Genomic DNA, 10874 nt, shown 5'->3' with positions numbered 1-10874 from the left:
AGCAGTCCTCGGTATTCAATGTCATGGCCATTCCAGAAAGAAAAGGTCTAAGTTCAGTGCTGTGAACCTTTCTGGCTGCCTTCCACGGAGGGAGGTTGGAATGAGCTTTGCCCTGGGCTGACACTCTTCCTTGTCACTGATTAACAAGCTTCGTAGGAAGGCTGCTTCACTGACATTCTGCTCTGCCTGGAGAGTGATATTTGACAAAGCTTTGGTGAGCAGAAAAAATGTCCACTCGCTACCACCAAGCTGCTAGTGATAGCTACCTGGAACTTCTGAAAGAGGCTACCAAGAGAGATCTGAATCTTTCTGATGAAGATGGCATGACTCCCACACTCCTGGCAGCCTACCATGGGAACTTGGAAGCCCTAGAAATAATCTGCAGCAGAGGGTAATATCAACCTGATGGTTTTGATTGGAAACTGTTTATGGTAGGATTTTGCAGACAGCAGCAAGAGGCAGGGGAAAAGTGAAAATACTTTGCTTTCTTTCTAGTCTGTGTAAAAAATTGTCTTTTTTAGAGAAAAGGAGAAAATGCTTCAGAGATGCTCTCTTTTCACCTGAGAACTGGCACCATGTGTTGGCTGATCCTTTATGAGCCACACACACACAGATCCTGAACTCTAAGGCACTATTATTTGCCTTGGGGGAAGATATTTTAATTCTGTGTCTTTAGAAATCTTTTCCGGGCTTCCCAGGTGGCGCAGTGGTTGAGAGTCCGCCTCCCGATGCAGGGGACACGGGTTTGTGCCCCGGTCCGGGAGGATCCCACATGCCGTGGAACGGCTGGGCCCGTGAGCCATGGCCGCTGAGCCTGCGCATCCGGAGCCTGTGCTCCGCAACGGGAGAGGCCACAACAGTGAGAGGCCCGCGTACCACAAAAAAAAAAAAAAAGAGTGCCATGTTTTACAGGCTTTTGGCACATATTGTGCCAGGAAATTTGAACCACTTTATGCTTCCTCCAGCATTGTTCATTTCCTCACACTCCTGCCAAAACTGAGTAGTAGTATTCTTTTTATTTGTTGCCTATCTGATAGGCAAATAGACGGTGGTGCATTGTTTTCACTTGCATTTATTTGATTACTAGTGAGTCTAAATATTCCTTGCTATGTAAAAAAACATTTCTTGAAGGAGTGATTTTTTTTCTGAGAACAATTCCAAGAAAATCAAATCAACTTCAAAAGGAGAAACTGAAATGGAACAGATTCTCAGAGTAATTTAATATAAGCAAATTGCCTATTTTGTGACAATAATAGCAATCCAGCTCTAAAAATTATTGCCCAAATGTACTAATCTACAAAAAAGCAAGGGCAAAATATGATTACTTAAAATCTTTTCATTGAGTTTATCTTTTGGGAAAAGAAGGATAGGAAAAAAGTCAAATCAAAATTTTATGAATTTAGCTGAAGGAAACGATACATTGAACAACATCAGTATTGGACTCAGATCATCAAATGAGTTTGTGACTATCTGGACAGGTATGTGTAATGGTTCTATCAAGAAATGTGAAGGATATCAGGGATTGAAAGACAAGGACTGATTTTAGAAGGACCCCCAACTTGTCAATAGTAAACATTTTGATTTAAGTTGTACATTAATTTGGAAAGTTGTCTGTAAACAGAATTTATTTCAAGTGGAAATAGCTTAAATGCACCAGGGAAACTCATGAATCAGCTTACTGACAGTTTCATCTTTAAATTTGGAATTTTGTGTTTCTTAAGAGAAGAACAGTCTTTGGGGTCACCTCAGATTTTCTTCAATAGGAAGGATCATTTAAGGTCCCTCAGGATGGGAAAATTCCACTATTTTATGACCAGAAGCATGTAGATTTAACCCAAACTTTTTAATACCTCTAACATCCTTACCACAGTTCACTCCTCTCAATAATTTCTCTTTTAACTTACCCAATCTAATTTCAGGCAAACTTAATCCATATGTTTATGTTTACAGTAATGTCTTAGATGTTTTACAATCGCTCTTTTATGTCTTTTGAGTGTGGTGTTTGGTTAAAATAAATAAGAAGTGAAACTCCATCTTTGGGGGTGAGGTACTGTGCTCCCCTAAGATATACAACTATTTTAAGGTTGAAAGAGGTTTCCTTTGATCCGAGACAATTAAATCAGGAAAAAGGCTGTGCAACAGAACTGTGTTATTTAATATATTTGCTTTCCTTAGGTTCAATTTTATTTTCTTTCCTTCCTCTTTGAACTTATTTCCCTTCCCTTATCTCTGGTCACACTGAAGTATACTCCTGGTGCCACAAATATGTAACATCACCTATATGTGCGTCTGCTTACACTGTTCTCTCTGCTCAGAAGGAAGTTGCCAACTGCCAGCTTATGGCTGGGTCTAGCCCACAAATGTGTTTTATTTGGACTTCACTGTATTTTTCTCTTAAATTTGAGCCAACATTTAAAAATCAAAAAGCTTCACATGAAATTCTGGATTTCTGGCTTTGTTTGGAAAATGGAAACTCTGGCAATATTGTGTCTGCTTTTATTCAAGGTAGCAATCAGCCACAGCTGATCAATGTCTGTTCTTTTTAGATGGAACTTGCACTTAATTATGACTTCGTTGAAAGAACAAACCTGGCCCCATTAAGTTACTTACATTACATTCTTGGCTTCTTTAGGTTGAGTTTGAGACATCTGCTATGAGATATGGATGATATAAAGGACAAAAGACACAGGTTTTGCCCTCTGAAACATATTATCTAGTTGGGGGGCAGGGCATATTTGACAAATTAAGACTATAAGTGTTAAAAAGCCACAAGAGTCATCGCAGTACTGCAGGAATTTACTAGATGGGTGTGAGAAAAAAATAAATATATGAAATTAAGGATTTTGAGTTTAGAGACAAGGGAAATGGTAACAGGTAAAGTTTATTGAGTATTCATTATGTACCAAGCACATTTCTAATGCTATATGTATGTTGAGTGATTCATGTAATAGTTCTATGAGTAGGTAATATTATCCTAAATTTATAGATGAGGACTCTGAGTCCTAGAAAAGTTGAACTTGAGGCCTCACAGCAGGTAAAAGGGAAAAGCTGATGTGAGTTAACGTAAGACCATATTGTGTTGGAGACCAGTAGACTTGGAGGCAGGCCTGATCCAAAGTGTATTGCCCGTGTACTGGTGGGAAAATCAATTACGTGCTTGGAGTCTTATTTTACCCCTCTGATAATTATCCTTTTCTTCCTTCTCTAAGAGAAAGATTGTGCTTGTTGGTGGTAGGGGGGAGGTGCAGAGAATGTGTAAGTGCTTTGTAACCAAAAAGCATGAAGAAGCCAAGGATTCCCATGGAGGAATTACAAGTCTGATTCACCAAATTATAGGACACTGGTTGGGTCACCTTAACTAGTACAGCTCTCAACCTGCAGTGACCCTAACCTGGGGATCTTGTTAAACTTCAGTTTCTGATTCAGGAGGTCTGGGATGCAGTCCAGGATTCTGCAGTTCTAACAACTTGCAGGTGATGCTACTGCTGCTGCTGCTGCTGGTCCAGGGACCAAATTTAAGGGGCAAGGAATGGAAGGGCCACAGTGCATTAACATGCCAGTCGCAAGGGCATGGACCTTCTCTCCTGTTTCCACCTGCTACTTACCAGGAATGTTAAGAGGCCTTCTCAGGCTCTCTCTCCTGCCATCCCATGGGGCCAGCCTGGCCAAAGTTTACTGAGATCCTGATTTTGGAGTCTAGACTAGGGCAAAGGAAGATGCCCTTTAGTACCTGTATTATCAGAGTTCTCAACAGTGGCTTTGGGTCAGAGCCATAGTTAACAATAAGTTATTACTTTACTTTACCTTAAAAAGTTATTACTTTTCATTTGTGCCTATTTGTAACTCAAGGCCTCACAGGAGAAGGGCAAGGGGTGGGGGTTAAAGCCTGGGGCAATATTCCAGTAGATATTCATTCCTCAAATCTTTTTTATCTACCATGTACCCGATTCTGTGTCAGGCATGGGGTCCCTGGCCATAATGCTATCTAATAATGCCCCCAATTCTACCTTAAACCATTGCAGAACTACTCATAATTATGTGGAAATAAACTGAGGAATCAGTAGACTCTTTGTACAAATATTAGTTGTATTAGACACTGTTTGCTTCCTGCCCAGTATCCATTCTTCTCTTCTTTTTTTTTTTTTTTTTTTGGAATACATTTTTTTTAAATTACTTAATTTATTTATTTTTGGCTGTGTTGGGTCTTCGTCGCTGCGTGCAGGCTTTCTTTAGTTGCGGTGAGCGGGGGCTACTCTTCATTGCGGTGCGCAGCCTTCTCATTGTCGTGGAGCACGGGCTCTAGGCATGCAGGCTTCAGTAGTTCTGGCATGTGGGCTCAGTCGTTGTGGCTTGCAGGCTCTAGAGCTCAGGCTCAGTAGTTGTGGCACACGGCTTAGTTGCTCTGCGGCATGTGGGATCTTCCCAGGCCAGGGCTCGAACCAGTGTCCCTCGCATTGGCAGGCGGATTCTTAACCACTGCGCCACCAGGGAAGCCCCATTCTTCTCTTCTTTCTTGCTGATGGGGAACCAGTTTTGTTCAGTTTTCGCTTCCCTACCTGTGACTCAGAGGAGGGTAGCAGTGGTATACTGGAACTGGAACTGAGCGAGTGGGCTCGTTGCCCACTGTGCAATGGAAAGACCAAGGCAACAGTCTTTTGCAGAGAGAAAAGGCTTTACTGCGGGGTTGAAAACAAGGAGACAAGAGGCACTGCTTTAGATCTGGCTCCTTGACTGGCATTTGAATGGAGTATTTATCTTGGAAGTAGGGAACAAGAGGGGGAGGGTGCTCAGAAATGACTGATGGAAAGTAAGTACAAGTTTCAACGTAAGTTTCGAGAGTTCAGGCGTTCCCTGCACAGGCCAGACAGTCCTTCACGCCTCTTCATGGGTTGCATGTACAATTTCAGAGGTGGAGGAGTCCAGTACATAACATGCAGTGGACTTTCAGCCTGCGGCATTCAAAGTGTGCTCTCGGTCACCCTAGTCCCTCAGTGCGCCCGTGTGACACTCATGCTCAATGGGAGGGGCTGTCAGCAAGTTGTTTGCATATCTGTGGTTTCCCTGATACTCTGCGAAACAAGCTTGGTGTCCTCCATGTTACGATTTTTGTTTCTATCTTGTTTCTACCTTAGAGACCAAGATCCTTTAAGGTACAAGGTATAGTTTCAGAACCAGCTCTTACCAGCTCAGGAGAGATGACTGCTAAATTTTAGGAAGTTTGAATCAGATAAACAATCCATTATTAAAAATAAAATTATATAAACTTAAAATTTAGTAAACTATATTAAAAAGGTAATACTCAAAACTTACTACTTTCTAATTATTTTACCACACTTTACTGTTATCTTTGCTCTTAAGATTACGCACATCTATTAAATATCTATGTGGTGGGAATAATTTATACTCAACTGACTGTGCACCTCTTCCAAATTCTGTGTCCAGTAATGTCACATTAGGAGCTTGAAGTGTGCTATGGTGGTGTGTTTACATCACAGAAATTGGCGCGTGCTATATAAATCAGAGCTTGATTTTTTTCCTGGGTGAGCTGGTTGTTAACGTTTACCAGCACACCACGGGGTAATGCTATACAGGGAAAAAATCTAATTGATTTAAGATAAACAAGGTAGCTCTATTTCCTTTCCCTTAGGCATGTGGCCCAATTCTGGCCAATGAGACAAGAAAGTTGCTCATGTTGGGAGTTTCTTAGAAAGCTTTCCTTGCTTCTAACGAGGAGATACAGGGTAGATATGGGCTCTTTCTGTTTCTGGCCATGTGATGTCTGGATGTGACATATGTGGACCTTCAGAAGTTATCTTGTAACAGTGTCAAGGCAGGATTAACATGCATTTTGTTCTTGTTTTTATTTTTTAGACCTCATGTTCAGAGAAAAAAATTAGCACGTATTTTTTATATTTTCTCTTCTAGAGGGGATCCTGATAGATGTGACATCTGGGGAAATACTCCTTTACATTATGCAGCCTCCAATGGTCATGCCCACTGTGTCTCATTTCTGATCAACTTTGGAGCCAACATCTTTGCCCTGGACAACGATTTACAGTCTCCACTGGATGCTGCTGCCAGCAGAGAGCAGAATGAATGTGTTGGTCTCTTGGATAATGCTGCCACTGCCCAGAACATCATGAACCCCAAGAAGGTCACCAGGCTGAAGGAGCAGGCTCAGAAGAATGCCAGGAGGCAGATCAAAGAGTGTGAGAGGCTCCAGGAGAAGCACCAAAATAAGATGGCCCGCACCTACAACAAGGAGGAATCTGGGACTCTTTCTTCTTCCAAGGACACTTTCTCCAGGTCATCCCTTTCAAATGTTTCTGCTTCCAACACATTTGGGTCACTGTCAAAGGGCATTAAAGACACCTTTAAAATAAAGTTCAAGAAGAATAAAGATACAGCAGAGCCGTTAGGGAAGGAGAGAACAAGTGGGCAGAAGAATGTGATGGAAGTGTTCAGAGAGGAGGACGAAGACCCCTTCTCAGGGGACTTCAAAGAGAAGCTCCAGTTCTCAGTAAAGGCGGACAGCTGTGTGCAACACGAATCCATTCTCAACCGTCCAGGTCTAGGAAATGTTGTTTTTAGAAGGAACAGAATATTGAGCCCTGAAGACATCTCAGACAGCAAGAGGGAGTTGGGGTTGAAAATGCCCAGTGAATTGCTTCAGAGACAAGGAGGACCTGAGGCTGATGAAGAGGGAGCGGAAAGCCACCATGAAGATGATCCGCCTTGGGATGAGGATGAAGTGGAATGGGAGGAAGATGTGGTTGATGCTACTCCCCTGGAAGTGTTCTTGCAGTCCCACTACCTGGAAGAATTCCTTCCTATTTTCATGAGAGAGCAGATTGATCTGGAAGCTCTGCTGCTTTGCTCTGATGAGGACCTTCAGAGCATACAGATGCAGCTGGGTCCCAGGAAGAAAGTCCTTAGTGCCATAAACAGAAGGAAGCAGGTGCTACAACAGCCTGGGCAGTTGGTCGACACCAGCCTCTGATGGAGTGTTGGGTCAACTGGGTGAGTCTGCAGCAGTGGGGTGATGCTGTGGCCCACTAGAAACATTTCAGGCATTACCCACTCTCTACCCAGTACCAGACTACTGGGTTTCTAGGGTTTTGGAGGTGTCCATCTGAGAGGCCCAAATTCTACTCTGAGAAATACTCTATACCTGTCCACATAAACCGCTAATGAGAAACTCAAGGAGACCTGGGAATAAGAAAATGACATTTCTCTTCAATTATCTTTTTTTTTTTTTTTTTTTTTTTTCAGTACGTGGGCCTCTCACTGTTGTGGCCTCTCCCGTTGCGGAGCACAGGCTTCGGATGCGCAGGCTCAGCGGCCATGGCTCACGGGCCCAGCCGCTCTGCGGCATGTGGGATCCTCCCAGACCGGGGCACAAACCCGTGTCCCCTGCATCGACAGGTGGACTCTCAACCACTGCGCCACCAGGGAAGCCCTTCAGTTATCTTTTTGATATTTTTGAATACAGAAAGGATTAAATGGATGACAGAGAAGGGAAAAACTTTCTTCACTTCTGGACTTAAAATTATAATCTCTCATCACATTAGCTGCTGCTTAATTTCTGATCCTCATAGCTAGGGATTCGAACTCCAGTTCTGTCCTTAGCTCTATGACTTTACCTGTTGGTGGAGACTAAAGTTCCTCCATTGGCCCGTGGCATGATGCCCAACTTAAATGTGTCTAACCCTTCAACAGATGTTCACATGTTCACAAGTAATAGAAATGGGTCTATAGTACTCCTGCCTGGGAACAGAGAGAGGATGGCAGGTAGAGAGAGAGAAGAAAGAAACAGAATGTATGGTACCTGTATGGACTGAATTTTCTCCCTCCAAAATTCTTATGTTGAAACCGTAGTCCCTAATGTGACTGTATTTGAAGATATTTCCTTTATTAAAGAGCTGATTAAGGTTAAAGGAGGTCATAAAGGTGAGGCCCTAATTCCATATGACTGTTGTCCTTTGAAGAGGTAGAGACACTGGAGATGTGCACACACACAGAATAGGCTATGTGAAGACACAGCAAGAAGGCAGCCATCTGAAAGCCAAGGAGGAAAGCCTCAGGAGAAATCAAACCTTCTATCACCTCGATCTTGGACTTCCAGCCTCCAGAGCTGTAAGAAAATAAATTTCTATTGTTTAAGCCACACAGTCTGTGGTACTTTGTTACGGCAGCTCTAGCAGACTAATAATACAGTGCTTAAGGAAAAAGAAATCTAGGTTCTCTGTAGGGAAAATTCAATTGTAAAAGTAAATGTTACCTTTTATGCTTATTATATACATATCTTTTAGTTACTGTTGTCTATCACCATTTCTGCACGTCTGAATACATGTAGGTTCTACAATATAAACTGTCAACACTAATACTGCTGCTGATGTTATTTAAATGGAAATCCCAAATTTAAGTTGAAACCCTACTTGAATAGCTAAGCTTCACTGGATTTTTATAGCCAGCCTTGCATTAAATGGAATTGACCATTGATTATGTGTATAATATAGAAAAAGCTTCAGCATGCTTCCTGATTCACAGCTGTCTGTGTTACTTTAAGAGGCACCATGGAGGATACAGATGCTTAAATCTGATGAACAACTGGCACATTCTTCCTCAATGAATGGATCGAAAAGGTTGTCAGTCATTGAACAAATATGTTACACTAGGGGATGATTATGTTCACAAATACTGCATTTCATTGTTCTGGAGTAAACTGCAGTTGTACATGAAATAATGTACATGAAAGCAGCAGCCACATAGAAGGCACTCAGAAAAAGTTTGTAGTGTCTCAGTCTTTCTCTACTAGTATGTCCTTATTGTAGATGCCAGGATCCTCTCTCCAAGTAACCCCCAGAATCTGCCTAATGAGACACTCATTGCTAGGATATAGGAGAAGTATAAGCCCCTAGGAAAGTACTACTGTTAACAAAAAGGATGCTTTCCAGCAGTGCTTTGTACATCATTGTCAGAGGTAAAAATAATATAGAAAGCCTGACAATGTATTCTAGCAAATGAGAGGTAGCATAAAGAATTTTGAGCTGGCAACCAGCATTGCTACTTGGAAGATGATAGAATAGTAAATGGAAAGGTACTCTTAGGGAAAATAAGAAAAGACAGGCCAGCAAAAATGTTACTGGAATTCAGCATTATAGGATTTAGTCCTGCTTCATGGGATTTGATTACTTCTAGTTGGAATTTGTCCATGTTGCCCTACTGGAGGGGTAGCAATTTGCTCAGAAATATGGGAAGGGGATGTTTGCCCAGCAGGACTGGAAGTTCTCACCAGGACCATCCCATTGGACTTTATGTCAGTTCTGTGATGAGATAAAGGGATATGAATTTGAAAACACCTCAAGCAAGTGCATGTTCCGTGGGTTTAAAAACCTCACATAAAACTTCCTTAACATTGCTGGATTAAAAAGGAGAGAGCAAACATAATCCCTTTATATAATAACAGTGAATAACATAAAACACAGTGAGGCCAGGATGGGTTGTTAGAAGGTGTTGGGTTTTTTTTTCTCCAATAGTTGCATTTTATTTTTATTAAGGTATCCCAGCTTACAGACTCCATAGGCTCATCTACCATTCTCTAAATAACTCCTGTTCCATTTAAAGGGTAAATACTATTATTGATGATTATTGCAAAGACTGGCTTAAAGTGTATGAACCAAACAGAATTACCTTTGGTCTTACATATCAAGGAGCAAAGGAGGCAAATTAAACAGTTCCAGCTCCTGGGAATTCTCCTATGCCCTAGCAGAGAAGCTAGGTTCTGCCCTACTACAGTGTAATAAGCTCCTTTAGGACAGGGAATTTGCTCTGTCCTGTATTCACTGATATATCCCTTGTACCAAGTGCCAATCCATCACACAGCAGGTATTCAATAAATATTGCTGAACAGAATGTGATGCCTAGGCGGAAGGCGGGATGCAGATTACTCTGGTCTGTTGATTCCTATGATTCTGACCAACTTCAGTGGTTCACACGGCATTTGAGGTGGGTGGGCAATGTGAAATGGAAAAGAGTTAACTTTGAAAGGCAAAAAACTTCTTATTGCAACACTACTTTCGATCCATTTCCTGCCCTAACTCTAATATAGTTGGAGAGAGTCATCTTTGGTGTGAGGACTATTTCTTTTCTGTTAGCAGCCTAGCATGAGTTATTGTAGGGACTCTTATGAATGAAAGAAGAAACCTATGAATAAATTAAGGTGCTTTTGATAGTCTCATCGTCACACACCCTTCTCTACACATCCTTAGAGTTGTGACCATTAAGATCCCCGGGAAGACTCCATAGTCACTTGAGGTGTGCAGAGCAGATCACGTGGGTATTTTGTTCTAGCACGAAGGCTAGACAGTCTGGCAAACATGATAAACTTTTGGGTAAGCTACCTACAGCATGAAGAGGACCTGCCAGGAGGAATTTGGGTAAGAAAACGAAGCAAAATAATATGCTTCTCTTTGCTGCTGACTTATAACCAGCCTAGGGATTGGAGAGAGAGTATTTGAATGGGTCTTTGACAGGACACGGACAACACAGCTCTGCTAGTAACCCAGGGGACCTGAGGAAAGCATTGCTGCAGCTCAGTTTTCCCACCTGTAATTTGAAGAGGTTGGACTGGATAATTCCTAATGACCCTTCAACAATGATACTGTAGTGCACACCTGTAGATTTTGCCTACCCAATATACAGTCCTCCCCCTTTTTGGTAAGAGACCCCTTTCCTTTTGTTAGCTAATGTGGTCAGATGGGCTGATTGCACCACTGACTTCAAGGCGGGGGGGCATGTGACCCAGGCCTGGATAATAGGGGAATTAGATCCCCCTGGATGATGCAGTGGTTCAGGGATAATAAGCATATGGG

At 42.1% G+C, this 10874-nt stretch overlaps 1 protein-coding gene across 1 annotated transcript; it reads left to right on the top strand.

Annotated features, from left to right (window-relative positions):
- The first annotated feature begins 227 nt into the window (after positions 1-227).
- Positions 228-7000, top strand: ANKS4B (ankyrin repeat and sterile alpha motif domain containing 4B). Its single transcript, XM_065893437.1, has 2 exons — positions 228-391; positions 5926-7000. Exons 1-2 carry the CDS (start codon positions 228-230, stop codon positions 6998-7000), a joined length of 1239 nt encoding a protein of 412 aa, XP_065749509.1.
- The last annotated feature ends 3874 nt before the right edge of the window (positions 7001-10874 follow it).

The sequence above is a fragment of the Phocoena phocoena genome, chromosome 15 (assembly GCF_963924675.1).
Source record: "Phocoena phocoena chromosome 15, mPhoPho1.1, whole genome shotgun sequence".
Lineage (NCBI taxonomy): Eukaryota > Metazoa > Chordata > Mammalia > Artiodactyla > Phocoenidae > Phocoena > Phocoena phocoena.
Note: the sequence above shows the minus strand (reverse complement) of the source record. Positions and strands in the feature narration are given on the sequence as shown.

What these genes read in the sequence shown, in the direction of transcription:
- ANKS4B (XM_065893437.1), top strand. Translation starts at nt 228, where the DNA reads ATGTCCACTCGCTACCACCAAGCTGCTAGTGATAGCTACCTGGAACTT. An exon ending in GAAATAATCTGCAGCAGAGG is followed by an intron (nt 392 to 5,925) that starts GTAATATCAACC and finishes TTTCTCTTCTAG; the next exon opens with AGGGGATCCTGATAGATGTG.